General features: G+C 39.6%; 1 protein-coding gene across 4 annotated transcripts in view; it reads right to left on the reverse strand.

Moving 5' to 3' along the window:
- Rbl2 (RB transcriptional corepressor like 2) overlaps positions 1-17,173 on the reverse strand; it is a 71,734-nt gene that overhangs the window by 17,438 nt on the left and 37,123 nt on the right. For all 4 annotated transcript variants that reach the window (XM_090357636.1, XM_090357637.1, XM_090357635.1 and 1 more), the window contains exons 11-21: positions 16,692-16,795; positions 14,062-14,199; positions 12,922-13,086; positions 10,945-11,056; positions 9,230-9,496; positions 8,579-8,859; positions 8,320-8,496; positions 6,053-6,124; positions 4,606-4,711; positions 3,759-3,964; positions 1,951-2,115 (exon numbers count right to left, since the gene is read on the reverse strand). In XM_090357636.1, the coding sequence (XP_090213762.1) occupies positions 1,951-2,115; positions 3,759-3,964; positions 4,606-4,711; positions 6,053-6,124; positions 8,320-8,496; positions 8,579-8,859; positions 9,230-9,496; positions 10,945-11,056; positions 12,922-13,086; positions 14,062-14,199; positions 16,692-16,795 (1,793 nt within the window). The remainder of the gene's footprint in view (positions 1-1,950; positions 2,116-3,758; positions 3,965-4,605; positions 4,712-6,052; positions 6,125-8,319; positions 8,497-8,578; positions 8,860-9,229; positions 9,497-10,944; positions 11,057-12,921; positions 13,087-14,061; positions 14,200-16,691; positions 16,796-17,173) is intronic.

Below are 17,173 nucleotides of genomic sequence, written 5' to 3' on the forward strand. Positions count from 1 at the left end.
GTGGTAGAGCAGTTGCATATTACGCATCTGAGTTCAATCACCAATAACAATGGAAAGACGTCTGTCTATCCACAATATGGTCTATGTTTAGAAATGTTTCATGTGTACTTTGATTATTCTCATATTTTATAACCTTACTGATATCTCTATGCCTACTTTATTATGTTGAACCTATTCACTGATACTATTAGAAAAATTAGATTTCGTAGCAAACTAATCAAACTTTATGTATTTATTTATTTTGTTCACTTGTGGGGCTTGAACTCTGGGCCTGGGTGCAGACTCTATGCTCTTCAGCTCAGGGCTAGCATTTTGCCACAGCACCACTTCTGGTTTTCTGTTGGCTAATTGGAGATAAGAGTCTCAAGAACTTTAGTGCCCAGGGTGGCTTTGAACTTCAATCCTCAGATCTCAACCTTCTAAGTAGCTAGGATTATAGATGTGAGCCACCAGCACCCAGTTCTTGTGTGTTTCTTTTACATATGTTTTTAAGATCTATTCCTACTGAGGCATGTACTTGTACAATTCTTTTATTATTGTGTGAATGTAGTTTTTTGTTTATCACCAACTGAAAGTCATCTGTCTTTACACTTAAATCAGGTTATACAGTAGTCTAGTTTACTCTTTTTTTTGCCACTCCTGGGGCTTGAACTCAGGGCCTGAGCATGGTCCTTGGGCTTTCTCAAGGCTAGGGCTCTAGTGCATGCTAGGCAAGCACTCTACCACTAGGCCAAACTCTTGGCCCCAATCCTGATTTTTTTTTCCCAGATAAAACTGTTTACTATTTTACCTTGTGTTCTTTCCTCCCATTCTTAGTGCTATTAGAGACTGAACTTCAGGGCCTATGCCGCTCTTTTCAGCTCTTTTTTGAACTATTGTGTGAACTATTGTGATTTCAATTTATATCCTTTGTTTAATACGTGTATGTTTCTATTTTTAGGAAATATATGAACAAATAAGTAGTGGTATATATTACTTTTTAGTTTTTTCAGATTTCGCAAACTTTGAAGGAATTATTTGGCTACCATTTTACTTCTTTAAGCATCACCTCCAACATAATCCATTATTAGTAAAAAAAAAAAATTTAGAAAAGTCATCAAACACTGAAGTCTACATGTCAATTTTGTTCACTGTTCCAATACTCTTTTTTAAAAAATCTCAGTGTTGTCCTGTGTGGGATGATCAAGACGGCACTTAGCATTTGGTTGTCAGAGCTTATTATTCCCCACACATAGCTGCTTTATGTGATGCCTTTTGACTCAATGACAAAACACCTTTCCCCATATCCCAGCAACTTCCTTACTTTTCACTATGAAGCCTTACTGAAGTTTCCCTTCCCTTGTGCATCGATGCCACACCAATCTACTACATTCAACTTTACACTGTATTTTTCTTCATTCTCTTGTCCCAGAAATAGGAACTCAAGACTAGTTTAAAGATCCAAGATTGTTTTAAACAGATCTGTATGCAGAAATACAAATTTTTACAAATGAAGCTAGATGTTAGTGGCTAATACCTGTAGTCCTAGCTACTCAGGAGGCTAAGACCTGAAAATTGTAGTTCAAAGCCAGTCCAGGCAGGAAAGGCTATGCTACTAATGTCAAATTAACCGCCTATGTTACTAATCTCAAATTAACCACCTGAAAACCAGAAGTATAGCTGTGGGTGAGCCTTGAGCAAAAAGAGCCCGGGGACAGTGCCCAGGCCCTGGGTAACATGATTGACGCCCCGCCCCCCCCAAATTAAATGAATGAAAAAGAAGTTACAAATATCCAGATTCATATTTAACACTCTTAAGTCCTCAAAAAAAATATCCAACCATTTCTGGTTCCTGCTTTATCAGAACTTTATGGCTATTGTTCTGACAGTTCCCATCACTCTAGTAGTCTAAGCTAAGCATATATCCTGCATGCAACCTATAACAAAAACTAAAATTTGTGTTAGTCTCACCTTTGATGGACTGTTGCTGAAGTAGTAAAAAATCTTTTCTCGAGGAGAAAGCATTGTTTCATTTTTATGTGGGGAAATGTAGACAGGATGATTTTGAGAAAGCTGTATTCGGCGAGGGGAGCCTGTTCTTATAAATGGATAAGGAGAGAGTGGAGGGGCATCCATCTGTTATAAACAAAATCAGCACAATAAACTAGTTTATGAATGTACACAGTGATGTGTTTACAATGAAATCTAAAGAAACTATCATACTTAAAACCAATAACAATCAAACCTAAAAGTATCATACTTAAGTCTTTTTTGTTGTTGTTGGTTGTGGGACTTGGACTCTGGGCCTGGGCATTGTCCCTGAGCTCTTCAGCTCAAGGCCACTGCCTTACCCTTTGTGCCAGTTCCCGTTTTCCGGTGGTTAATTGGAGATAAGAGTCTCACAAACTTTTGTGCCGGGGCTGGTTTTAAAACATGATCCTCAGATCTCAGCCTGGCAATTTTTTTTTTTGCCAGGCCTGCCTGTGCACTGTCCTTGAACTTTTTTTGCTCAAGGCTACCAGTCTACCACCTGAGCCACAGTGCCACTTCCGATTTTTTCTGTTTATGTGGCACTGAGGAATCCAGGGCTTCATGAATGCTAGGCAAGCACTCTACCACTAAGCCACATTCCCAGCACCACTAAAATATTTTAAGTGTTTAGCTGCTGCCAGTCACTATCCTAAGTAGGTTTTCTTGTCATCAGTCGTGGGACTTGAACTATAGGCTTGGATGCTGTCCCTGAGCTCTTGAGCTCAAGGCTAACAACCTACTCCTTGAGCCACAATCTTATTTCCAATTATCTGGTGGTTAAGTGGAGATAAGAGTCTTGTGGACTTCCATGACGAAACTAGCTTTGAACTGTGATCCTCAGATCTCAGCCTCCTGAGTAGCTAGGATTACAGGTGTGAGCCATCAGTGCCCAGCTTGTCCTAAGTATTTTTTAAAAGTTGTTACATCATTTAATCTTCATAACAATCCTATAAGCTTGAAATTACTGTATGACACTATGAAACACAGTTTAGTTTGCAAAGTCATTACTGTTAAATACTGAATAATTAAAACCCCAAGTAACGGGGCCTGGAGTTTGGCCTAGTGGTAGAGTGCTTGCCTAGCATGCACGAAGACCTGGGTTCGATTCCTCACTACCACATACATAGCAAAAAGCCAGAAGTGGTGCTGTGGCTCAAGTGGTAGAGCCCTAGCCTTGAGAAAATCCAGGGATAGTGCTCAAGCCCTGAGACCAAGCCCAGGACTGGCAAAAAAAAAAAAAAAAAAAAAAAATCCAAGTAACTACTGTCACTTGTATTTCTGTCCTTGTAGTGGGTAGGGAATCCAATTGTAGTGTTGTCTTTTTTGTTGTTGCCAGTACCGGGCAGAGCTTGAACTTGCTTCTGCTTTGCTATACTCAAGGCTGGAGTTCTGTCACTTGGTCCACACTTCTACTTCTGGCTTTTTGCTGGTTAATTGCAGATAATTATCTCCAATTAGACTATTCTGCCCAGGCTGGCTTTGAACCATGATCCTCAGATTTCAGCCTCCTAAGTAGCTAGGACAAAAGCATGAGCCACAAATGTTCAGCTTTCTTGTTCCTTATTTGTTTACATTAGTTATGGGGGGCAAGGTGTTCATTGTTAAATTTCCACACATACATTCTTATCCTTAATGCTCACTAGAAATTATGTTGGTTAGGCAAATCACTTGCTAGAAATATCTTTAGCTTTACTCAATGAAATTGAGGGACTCATCTCTAGAACTGGAAGAAACCTGAAATAACTTACTGTGTTTGCCTGTGAGTACTTCATGGCAAATGCTTTCATTTGTTTTATGTAGATGTTATTATAGAACTGAATGAGGTCTCCTCTCTCCTCTTCTTCCAAGTCACTGTTGGCTCCTGTAAGGCGAGTAGGTGTAGGAGGGGCACTGCTGGGTTGTGGAACTGGCAAAGTACTGCTTGACCTCATAACTGGACTGGAGTCTCTACTGGCTGCAGACAGTAAAACAAAGGGTGTTAACCACAAAGAGACTATTAGTGCAGACTGTTTCCAGAAAAACTTCAGAGAGTAAGAACATCTACTGTACTACTTACTAATGGTAGTAAGTGGGAATGTTAGTTTTGGTGATACAAGTTTTGCTGTGTCATCAGGCTTACCTCACTGTAATCTAGAGTACAGAGATTATAGATATTCACCGCCCTGTCTGACTGGACACTTGTTCTTCATACCCAGGTACAAAACTCAGGTTAATAACCATATTCCCAAATCAAATATCACAAGAGTTTATTGAGAAATCTGCATTAGCAAGTTATTTTAAGTTTTCTAGGACAGAGTTCTGCACTGCAAGGTTCAAGTCTACAACTAGAGAAGGCATTTCTGTAGCCTGGCTCTAACCAACAAGCTGTCTTGTCAGGAACCTAGTCCAGAAATTCCTGTCTGAAATCTTATGCACCGTGTCCGTGTGTTTCAAAACTGAGACACAATTTTGCCACTAAATGTAAAATTATTTCAGCCAGTCCTTTTCAAACAAAACAAAACCTTTCTCTAGTAGTTCTTTGTAATCCTTAGTCTTCTAGGCCTAAAAAAATAGTTCTAATCTTATTTAGCATTAGTTCATAAAGAGATCACTTACCTCTATCTTTGTTTGGTTCCATTGGAGAATTCTGATGGCTTCTACTGTCACTGTTGCCAGAATTTCTTCTTTTTTGCTTTCCTTTTATCAAAACACTTCTGTAGACCTTTAATGAGATAGCAGAAAGGGACATATAGATGATGAGGCTTTAACATGCTATATCCCCAATAATACTAAGTTGTATTGTCCTCAGGGATGTTAAAAACTGCACCCAAGTAAGATGTGGTAGCAAACACCTATAGTCCTAGTACTTGGGAGAGCTAAGGCTGGAGATTTAAAAACCCAGCCTCAAAAAACCCCCAAAGAGGGCCGAGAGTTTGGCCTAGTGGTTAAAGTGCTTGCCTAGCATGCATGAAGACCCGGGTTCAATTCCTTGGTACCACATACATAGAAAAAAGCCGGAAGTGGTGCTGAGGCTCAAGTGGTAGAGTTCTAGCCTTGAGAAAGTCCAAGGACATTGCTCAGGCCCTGAGCTCAAGCCCAGGACTGGCAAAAAAAAAACCCAAAAAAACCCAAAGAACTGTAACCAATTACACAGCTACCACACTACTACTATGTCTTAAGTCAGAACTAATTTTACTTCAAATTCCAAGTGCTCCCTAAAATACTACATTGCAGTAATAGTCTTCAACTAATAAAATTAAGTCCTTCTAAGTCAGATACTTGCCTTTGAGAAACAAATGAAAAATATCAAGATAAATGGTATTAAAGATTAATTGAATGTTTATTTGAATTCATGTAAATTTCATATAACAATGTGGTTAAATGTACAATACTAATTTTTTTGAACTGGAATTTTTTTTGATTCTTTTTTTTGTAATTAATAAAAGGGTTACATGATATTTGCCAAATAGAAGGTGCATTAATTCACATACATTGATACCCTTTCATATGTCTTGGTACCCATTACCCTCCCTCCGACTCCCCCCACCTGTCTTGGTTACAGTACTGTTTTTATTCAACTAGACTGAAAGGTGACATAGAAACCAACTAACTCCTTAGCGTTCATCTATCACAGGATTCTCTAAATTAAAGTACCCTTAATTGTTTATCCGAACCAAAAGAAAAACAACACACACAAACTAACTGCAGGTAATTAAAAAGAAATTTTTTTTTTCTTTTGCTGGGTCGTGGGGCTTGAATTCTGGGCATGGGTGCTATCCCTGAGCTCTTCAGCTCAAGGCTACCATCCTACTCCTGGGCCTGGGCACTGTCTCTGACCTCATTAGCTTAAGCCACAGCCACTTCCCATTTTCTAGTGATTAATTGGAGATAAAAGTGTCATGTTCTTTATTCTTTAGTGCCAGGGCTGGCTTTGAACCACAATCCTCAGATCTTAGCCACCTGAGTAGCTAAGATAACAGGCATGAGCCACTGCACCCAGCGTAATTTTTTAAATTTATCATCAAATACTTAAGCTTTCGACTTCAAGAGAAAACGTAGTTACCTGGCTACATGCCTGTGGCTGAGTCCTGTAACAACGCATGATATTCTGGAAAGACTTGTCTTCTTTGGTGACCTGGCAAAGAGTAAAAGTATTCAGAACTTCTGGCATGAACAGTGTGAAGTGCTCAGTGAACCTAATGTTCACTGAAAGTGATTTTTTTTTAAGTTTCTGGAAATTGTCCTAAGGATATAACCAACTGATCAAACACCCATGAAAATCTAAAGAGCACTAAGATTTGGAGTACAAAGGTATAAATGAAATGAAAAAGTTTGCTGTAGGAGAAACAGATATGAACTAGCTAAGTAGAGTAAGTAGAAAAGGTGGCTTGGCATGGTAGCTAGTGTGTATAATCCCAGCTACAAAAGATAGTAGATCTATTCCAAATTACATTCAAGACTAAATTTAGTTAGACACTGTCTCAGAAATCAGTGAGTGACGTGGGGAGTGTGGCCTAGTGGTAGAGTGCTTGCCTAGCATGCATGAAGCCCTGGGTTCAATTCCTTGGTACTATATACACAAAAAAAAGCCAGAAGTGTTTGCTGTGGTGCAAGTGATAGAAAATAAAAACTAAAAAAATGTTAGATACCACTAAAACACACCAACATGTGAAGTATAACTAACAGAAGAGACTACATTATGCCTTGTAAACCAACACTTAGGAGGCAGGGACAGAAAGATCAAGATGAGGTCACCCTAAGGGGCATAGTGAGACCATATCAAAAACAAATATTGAAAGTTTATTTCAAAACACTGATGTACATACCCAGAAACTAAACCCCAAGTTGGAGAAAATCTTGAAAACAGTATTTCATCTCTAAAAAAGCCCCTGTAAACAGCTAACTTGTCATCAGAAACTGTTCAGTAGGAAGTGGGATAACAAATTCAAAGTAATCAAAATTTTAAAAAGCCAGAATCTTCTCTGCAGAAGATTCTCTCTTCTTTCAAAAATAAAAACACAGTGGGCCAGGAGTGTGGCCTTGTGGTAAAATGCTTGCCTAGCATGCACACAGCCCTGGGCTCAATTCCTCAGTACAGAGAAAAAGCTACAAGTGGTGCTGTGGCTCAGATGGTAGAGCGCTAGCCTTAAAGCTTCAGGACAGTGCCCAGACCCCAAGTTCAACTCCAGTACTGGAAAATAAATAAAAAAAAGAAAACACGTTTTCCTTGTTTAAAATATTCAGAATCAGGGCACATGCCTGTAATCCGAGCTACCCAGGAGGCTGAGATTGGAGGATTGCGGTTCAAAGCCAGGCCAGGCACAAAAGTCTATGAGACTCTTCCATTAACCACCAGAAAACCAGAAGTAGAGCTATGGCTCAAGTGGTAGAGCAATAATATTAAGCTGAAGAGCTCAGGGATAGCACCCAGGCCCAGAGTTCAAGCCCCACAACTAACAAAAAATAAGTAAAATATTCAAAAAAGGTCTTGAAGCTAAAACCAGGTTCCCTTAGACAGTAATTTCAAATATACAAAAACCCTAGGACAAAACAAAAAATTGAAAAGAAAGAGAAGCCGGGCGTGGTGGCTCACACCTGTAATCCTAGCTACCAGGAGGCTGAGATCTGAGGATCGAGGTTCAAAGCCAGCCTGAGCATAAAAGGACCTAAGACTCTTATCTCCGATTAACGTCTAGAAAATGAGAAGTGGGGCTTGGCTCAAGGGTAGGGTAGTAGCCTTGAGCTGAAGAGCTCAGGGACACCACTCAAGCCCAGGGGTAGGGGTTATCTATTTTAGTACCAAATGCTGGCAAGCAATGTGGCAGTTAATCAAAGGATAAAAACATAGCTATATGATTAATGCATTCCTAGGAAGACAGCCTAGAAAAATGACAGCCAATGTCACAGAAAAAACATTTATAAATGCTAATAAGTGTTATTCATGGCATTCAAAGAGTAGAAATAATCCTAACGTCCATTGAATAATGGACAAAAATACTGCCATAGATCTGTACACTAGAATATTCTAAAACTGAAGTCTGCCTGTATCTGAACATACTGACTCATTTTAACTGGATGGATTATATCCTAGTAAGGCTGTTTAAAAATGTTCTGAGTAGGGCTGGAAGTATAGCTTAATGGTAGTACTCGCCTCACATACATGAAGCTGTGGGTTCCATTCCTCAGTACCACATACACAGAAAAAGCCAGAAGTGGTGCTGTGGATCAAGTGGCAGAGCATTATTCTTGAGCCCAGGCCCTGAGTTAAAGTCCCAGGACTGGGAAAAAAAAAAATGTTCGGAGTTATGGAGCATCTCCATTGGTACTCACCTTTGCCATCACATAAATGGCACACATTAACAACTGGTCCAGATGCCTATCCATCATAAGTTCAGGACACTGAATTATAGAGAATTCAAAGCAGGTCCAGATTTTTTTCCTCAGTTCATCTGAAATATCTAGTTTAGCACAAAGATCCCGAAGACGGACACCAGCTAAGTGGTAAACCTAACAGATAAACAAGACTACTTTAGACTTCGTTTAACATACATTTTGAAGATACATGTTTTGCTTAGAATATGTAACTTACCTTTCTAAAGAAGAGTGATAAAGAGCTGGTCTTCCTGGGTCTAACACTACTGCTGGGCAATGGCTGGCCTTGTTTCAGCTGTTGTCCACCTGGGGAAAGCTGTTGAATGGACACTTGACCAGGGATTTGCAAAGTTGTTCCCGTCACCTGTTGAGAGCTCAGACTTCCAGTCAGGGCTTGAGCACTGAGGGGCTGGATAGATCCAGTAACAGCTTGTGCCTGCCCCCCAACATTGACTTGAACTGGAAAGAATGTTATCCCTCCATTTTCATTGGCAATACCTACAGTTTGTTATAGAGGATGAAAAAAAAAAAAAAGAAAACGTTGGTAATATGAGGCTTTCCTGACAGAGGCTTCACTACTCTTTTCCTTATCCCTCTCCACGCTATCTCATATTTTGCCTCCTATCAAGTCTCAGATAACTTTCCATAGAAGTCCAGAACTCATTTCCAACCTAGGCAGGAAAACTCTGGAAGACTCTTATCTCAGAAAAAGCAGGACATAGTGCTGAGGTTCAAGTGGTAGAGGGCTTGCCTTGCACAGATAGGCTCAGGGACAGAGCCCAGGCCCTGAATTTAAGCTGCAGGATGGAGGAGGTGAGAGGGAGTGTGAGGGAAAGGAACAGAGAAAGAACAACTCTGTTCTCCTTACCTTGTACTGGAATGGTCACTGTCTGTCCATTGTTGGCTGTAACCGTGGCTGTTGCCATGGTGACCAGGGTCTGTCCAGGAACCGGTGTAACTGAAACAGCTTCTCCAGGTACATTCTGCACAGGGACAGCATTAACTAGGGGCTGTTGGGAGACACGCCCAGGTGTACCTCCATCAGAAGGGCTATCGCTGTCAAATAGCCTCCTTCTGGTAGTACTGACTGTTGGTGAGCTGTATCTGTCATATAATGTGGTTGGAGAGGTTATACCTGGGATCAAAAGAAATCAATTCATTTAACACAAGCAGACAAATCTGACTTCCAAAAACTACAGTGCATTGTTTCAAATACTTCATAAATTTTACAGCAAACAAAAGTAATCCAAGCCATAGTATATCTATAATCAATGGATGGTAAAGAACATATTTGTCTCACAGACCTCTCTTCTTGGGTCTACCTTCTAAATCAAAGTATGCTTTGTCTTCTTCCAGTACTGCAGTTATATACAGGTCAATTTAAGGAATTATCTTGTCTATAATTTTTTGTTCAAATTCAAGCATATGTACAGTGATTTCACTATAAAGACACTAGCTGATAAGAGGAACACATTGCACAGCTTTTCCCCATGTTTGCTGGTTTGAACAGTATTAGAATTTGAAACTGTGCGTATTAGGCAGACTGTACCACTTGAACCAGAACCAAGGACCTTTTTTTTTTTGGCAGGGGGGGTTAAGTTCTCCCATATAGTTGTAACCTCAAACTAAGATGATCCTACCTATGCCACCTACATGAACCACCATGCCTACCTGTACCACTTGAGCCACAGCACCCCTTCCTCTTGGCAAGTTAATCCTTTTGCCAAACAGGTGATAGAATTGCCTAAGAAATAAATCAGATGTATACCATACCTGTCTTTTCTGTATTACTTGGGCTAGCCCTGTTAATATATCATAGCTCAAGAGACAAAGGTGAATATCTTTAAGGTCTTGGAGTTCTCTTATCTAACTCATTTATCTGTACCTGATAGAATCCAGTAGTTCAGTTTTCAAGATGGTATCTCTATTACTTCAGATTATAGGAAAGGAAAATACAGCTGGATAAAAACTGTGTCAAATATATAGTATTCTATCCTTTTAAAATATACTAAAAGGGGCTGGGACTGAACTGTGGCCTAGTAGTACAGTACTTGCCTAGCATGAACAAAGTCCTGGATTTAGTTCCTTGATACTACATACACATAAAAAGCCAAAAGTAGTGCTGTACCTCAAGTGGTAGAGCGCTAGTTTTGAAAGAGCTCAAGGACAATGCTCAGGCCCTGAGTTCAAGCCCCAGGTGGATGCTGATGGCTCACTCCTCCCATTCTAGCCACTCAGGAGGCTGAGACAAGAGGATCGAGGTTTGAAGCCAGACAGGGCAGGAAAGTTCCATGAAACTTTTATCTCCAATGAACTACTCAGAAAAAGCTGGAAGTACCACTGTGGCTCAAGTGGTAGAGTGCCAACCTTGAGCACAAAGAGGTTCAGGGATGGCACCCAGGCCCTGAGTTGAAGGCCCAGGACCAGCAAAAATTTTAAAAGTATTAATTTTGTGTGGTCCATGAATAAGTGATTCATAGAGTATTTTCTATATATAATATTAATTTCATTTACAGATTTAGGAGAAATTTAAGTTTCTAGATATAAGGCTCCAAAATACTCCTCCTCATATTTTAAACTTACTTCTTCCAAGTCCTCCAGTATCAGCACGAACTTCACTCACCCTTCTGGGAGTCAAAGGGGAGGTAACAGCACATATTTCATCTGTTCTTTCCAGGTTCTGAGGTGGCATGACCTAAAAAGGATTATTTGCATAAAGTAGCAATGGTCAAAACCGTTCACTATAATAAGTAGTACTCTAAAGTAAAAGCTATTTTGGTCCATCAGTTATTCCACCATAATTAAAACAGCTGTCTTAGAGCCATAATAACAAAACAGCATAGTATTGGCACAAAAGTAGACCAGAAGGTCAATGGAACAGAATAGAAGATCCAGAAATAGAACCACATACCTATAGTCAACTTGTATTTGACAACCAGCCAAAGATATACAGTGGAACAAACACAGCCTATTCAATTATTGGTGCTGGCAAAATTGGGCAGCCACATGCAGAAAACTAAAAATTGACCATAGCCTTTCACCATGAACATGCATTAACTCAAAATGGATCAAAGACCTCAATGTCAGACCAGAAACCTTGAAACTGCTACACGATAGAGTTGGAGAGACACAGGAACTCATAGGCATAGGCAAAAAATTCGTGAACAGAATCCCAGAGTCACAACAGATTGGAGAGAGACTCAATAAATGGGACTACCTAAAAATAAAAAGTTTCTGCCACTAAAATAGAGAGATAGCCAACCAACTAGGAAAAGGTATTTACTAATAATATATCAGACAAATGCTTAATATCCAGTATCTACAGGGAACTCCAGAAACTAATCCCCCCCAAATCCAACAAACTAATGAGCAAGGGAACTAAAGAGAGACTTATCAAAAGAAGAGATTAAAATGGCAAAAAAGCATATGAGAAAATGCTCATCATCCATGGTCATAAAGGAAATGCAAATAAAATCAACCCTAAGGTACCACCTTACCCAACAAGAATGGCCAAGATTTTGAACTCAGACAATGACAGAGGCTGGCGGGGTGGGTTGTGGTGAAAAAGGAACCCTACTGCACTGCTGGTGGGATTGTAAACTAGTTCAGCCATTCTGGAAAGCAGTGTGGAGGTTTCTTAAAGAACTGAAAATTGACCTTCCCTATGATCCCGCCATACCACTCCTGGGCATCTATCCTGATCATCCTAACCCAAGATATGATAAGGACACCTGCTCAGCTATGTTCATCTCTGTACTATTCACAATAGCCAGGCAATGGAAACAATCCAGAAGCCCTACTACAGATGAATGGATACAGAGGGCCGGGAGTTTAGCCTAGTGGTAGAGTGTTTGCCTAGCATGCATGAAGACCTGGATTCGATTCCTTGGTACCACATACATAGAAAAAAAGCCAGAATGGTGCTGTGGCTCAAGTGGTAGAGCTCTAGCCTTGAGAAAGTCAAAAAAAAAAAAAAAAGATGAATGGATACACAAAATGTGGTATATATATATACAATGGAATTCTTCATAGCCAACAGACAAGATAAAATAATGGCATTTGCAGGGAAGTGGATGAATCTAGAGCAAATCATGTTGAGTAAGACAAGTCAAGACCAAAGGAACAAAAGGCGCATGGTATCCTTACTATGTGGCTATTAGATCCAAACAGTACAAGAGGAGGACTCAATATTTGCGAATCCAATGCTATGGACATGGTACTGGAAATATAAACACAACTACACAGACATAAAAATCTATGACTAGGGGCCGGGAGTTTGGCCTAGTGGTTAAAGTGCTTGCCTAGCATGCATGAAGACCCGGGTTTGATTCCTCGGTACCACATACATAGAAAAAAGCCTGAAATGGTGCTGAGGCTCAAGTGGTAGAGCTCTAGCCTTGAGAAAGTCCAAGGACAGTGCTCAGGTGATTTAAGATAATCACCAAATTTTTCAGTCCTAGAAAGATACTAAGTTTAATTACTGTTTGGTTGAAGGAGACTATGAAAACATGATAGCGATTTACTTATCTTATAGAAAGATATGACGATATTTGCACAAACCTCTTCACATGTGGGAACTCTGTTTTCATTGTCTCTAATTCTCTGCCAGAGTGGAGACTCTGGTTTCCATGCCAAATGATCTAATATCTGTTCTTCAATCTGATTAAGGTGTTTTACCACTTCTCTACAAAGACCATCTTCTGCTCTTATGAATACTTCTATTACCTGAAATAAAGAAAATATCTTGGTTCACAATAAAAAGATTTTTCACACAAAACAAAATAGGCATACTAAAGTCTTTTCAAAATATTTAGACAAATTTATCAAAATTACAAGCTTATTTTGAAAGTTTACTTTGAAACAGCTGCTCTTTTACTGTATTTGTGAATAACAGGACTTGGGTTTCATCCTCAACACAACACAGTCAAAAACAACAAAACAACAAAAAAAACCTACAGTCTTTGACACTATAGATAGAAATTTTGATTACATGTACATAGTAACAGAAACAAAAGAAAACCAATGGTACAAGTGACTTTTTGTAATAGACACCTGTGAGTCTGAGGCACATAGGATCACAAGTTTGAGACTAGTCCGGATCATACAGACTCTGTCCAAAAGACTGAAGAATGACAGAGAATTGTTGCTGCTGCTGCTGTTGTTTCTGGAAGACCATTTAACTGTTATTAATGTTCACTTAAAAAAAAAAAAAGGAGAGGGGGGTATGGAGTGGTGGCCTAGTGGTAGTGTTCACCTAGCATGTACAAAGACCCTGGCTCAATTCCTCATTTCCACACACATAGAAAAAGCCAGAAGTGATGCTGTGGCTCAAGTGGTAGAGCACTAGCCTTGAGAAAGCTCAAGGTCAGTGCCCAGGCCCTGAGTTTAAGCCCCAGGACTAGCCAAAAAAAAGGCTTTTGTACAAGTTGAGCTACTGGCTTCTGGGCTACTCTTTTAAAGCCTTCTTGGCTCCTAAGACAGAAATATTCTAAAATACTTTATGAGGTAGTAATCAAATAAAGATTTTTATCCAAGAGAGATCTTCATACTAATGTATGTTAAAGTTATGTATATCTATTTTTTCTGCTATATTATTGAATATATAATTTAAAATAGTATAAAATACTTAACATGCTAATAAAAACCACATGGCAACAAGAAGTAGGTCTCACCTACAAGCAGTATATTTTTGAAAAGTACCTTATAAAAATGATAAAGTGGAACATCAAATATTTCAGCAATGAGTGGGAAATTCCCAGGAGGCTTATAAGAAAAAGTGATGACTTCAAGGCAGCATGCCAACAGTGACCTATGGAATGCATCCTGTTCCAGAATACCCTATAAAACAAAGTAACAGCATTTACAAGTATTAGCCTACTCTGAAAAGGGCCCTTCAATCAAACACCAAAAAAAGTTTTGTTTCCTAAGAGGATGGGCTTACTTTTCTACAAAACCCTTAACTTTTAAAAATAAATCCAAGGCCGGGAGTTTGGCCTAGTGGTTAAAGTGCTTGCCTAGCATGCACGAAGACCCAGGTTCAATTCTTCCGTACCACATACATAGAAAAAAGCCAGAAATGGTGCTGAGGCTCAAGCGGTAGAACTCTAGCCTTGAGAAAGTCCAAGGACAGTGCTCAGGCCCTGAGCTCAAGCCCAGGACTGGCATGCATGCATAAATAAATAAATCCATAGAAAAAGCCGGCATTTTTCTATGGGGTACCAAGGAATTAAACCTGGGTCTTTGTGCATGCTAGGCAAGCACACTACCACTAGACCAAACTCCTGGCCCTCAGGCCCTGAGTTTAAGCCATAGGACTGGCCAAAAAAAAAAAAAAAAACTTTATGTTCCAAAATAAATAAAAATGATTATATCCCCAATCAAAACACACACATACACACAGATTTGTAGAAAGGTGTTATAACATAGTAATATAGAAACAATAGGCCACTGTCATAGAAGATGGCTAGGATGCAAAATAGTAGGTAACTTTTAGATAATCACCAATCAAAAGTCAACATGTGCCGGGCTTGGTGGCTCACCCCTGTAATTCTAGCTACTCAAGAGGCTGAGCTCTGAGGATCTTGGTTCAAAAGCCAACTCAGGCACTAAAGACCGTGAGACTCTTACCTCCAATTCACCACTAGAAAATGGGAGGTGGGGCTGTGGCTCCAGGGGTAGGGCAGTAGCCTTGAGCTGAAGAGCTCAAGGACAGCACCCATGCCTAGACTTCAAAGCTCTACCACTGACCAAAAAAAAAAAAGTCAGCACTGGTGGCTGACACCTGTAATGATATCTACTCAGGAGGCTAAGATCTGAGATCTCGATTCAAAGCCAACTAAGGTACTAAAGTTCATGAGTCTAGTATCTCAAATTAATCATCAGAAAACCTGAAGTGGAGCTGTGGCTCAGTGGTAGAACAAAAAGAGCTAAGGAACAGCACGGAACAGCACCCAGACCCTGAGTTTAAGCCCCATGACTGACAAAAAAAAAAGTCAAGTTTACTGTAGAAGGCAGAGGAGACAGAGACTACCAAGAGCTGTCAGGAAGAATGAAAAGGAATTTGTATTCAGTGGGTCTACACTGTTTGACTAAAGATGAAAAATTCTACAGATGAGCAGTGGTAATGGATATACAACATTGTTAATAAACTTAATGTCAGTGAGTTACAAACTTAAAGATGACTGCCAGGTACTGCTCTTACCTATAATCCTACCTACTCAGTAAGTGGAGATCTGAGGATCTCAATTTGCAGCCATCCTAGACAGGAAAGTCATAAGACTCTTGCCTACAGTTAGCTACCAAAAAACTCAGTAGAGCTGTCACTCAAATGGCAAAGTGCTAGCTTTGAGCAAAAATGCTCAGGTCTAGTACAAGGGCCCTGAGTTCAAGCCCCAGGCCCAACATATAAAAAAAATACAAAAAAGAAACAAAAACTTAAAGATTAAAATAGTACTTATTTTATTAAGTGTATTTTTAGCATGGTAAAAAAATGATCTTTAGGTATGAATTTAGAGGTCTTCACAGTATTAAGAGTCTAAACCATGCTTACAGTTTGTATACCTTGAGTATGTATTTCACACACAAAAAATTAAGTCATATAACAGTCCTTTAAATTTATACAGCCAAATACATGTGTGTATGCACACATACTAGAAATGTAAGCCAGGTGTAGTGGTACATTCAAGACGCTGAGGCAGGAGGATCTCAAGTTCAGGACTAGATTGAGCTATACACAGACTTTGTCCCAATTTTTATAAACAGATGAGATATAGATTTACCTATAAAGTGCTTACTTATAAAGTGTGAGGCCTTGAGTGCAATTATGAATGGGGGGAAATGAAAATATCCAAAAAGAATTAGAATGTTTTATAATTTTTGAAAATTTAGTAATTATTTTTGCAGCATGGAGGTTTGAATTCAGGGTTTCATGCTTTCTAACACAAAATATGTTTCTTACTGTAGTGAGGTGAGCTTGGTGAACAAATTTCCTTAGGTACTAATCTTACTCCCTAAAGTGGGTCATGGGGCTAGAACTCAGCATGGGCACTGTCCGCTGTCCCTGAGCTCTTTGGCTCAAGGCTACCACCCTATCCTGGAGCCAAGCCCCACTTCCCGTTTTCTAGAGGTTAATTGGAGATAAAAGTCTCAGATCTTTTTGTGCCAGGCTGACTTTGAACCTTGATCCTCAGATCTCAGCCTCCTGGGTAGCTAGGATTACAGGTGTGAGCCACCGACCAGCCTATTACTTCTTTATAATGGCTTATTTTGGGGGTTGCAGGGAGGACTGAAAAGCTGTTTTACTCTGATAATACTTTAGTTACAGTACTCACAGATAAATCCATGTCTCCCAATCTTTTCTGTTCTTGCTCAATAACAGATTCTAATACTTTATAGTAAAGCATTTCTGCGAAACGAAAATGTTTGCTGGCAATTTCTGTACAAATACATAAGAACACAAAAGTCAAATACCAAGAAAATAAGTATTGTAGAAAACAAAGATCCATCCTTTCCTCTCTACCTACAAAACAACATTTCTACAGTTGCTGTTTCAGTTATCCTTAAGATTCCTTAGTAATCTTCATAGTAACATATTTTTCTAAATCTGAATTTCATGTAAAGAACTTATCATTCCATTAAGATTCATTCCTCTTGTAAGGCGCTGGTGACTCACACCTGTAATCTAGCAACTCAGGAAGCTGAGATCTGAGGACTGTGGTTCAAAGCCAGCCCAGGCATGAAAGCCCATAAGACTCTTTATCTCCAACTAACCAAAAGAAAACTAGAAGTGGCGATGTGGCTCAAAGTGGTAGAA

The sequence above is a fragment of the Megascapheus bottae genome, chromosome 24, assembly GCF_031878675.1.
Source record: "Megascapheus bottae isolate mThoBot1 chromosome 24, mThoBot2.hap1, whole genome shotgun sequence".
Lineage (NCBI taxonomy): Eukaryota > Metazoa > Chordata > Mammalia > Rodentia > Geomyidae > Megascapheus > Megascapheus bottae.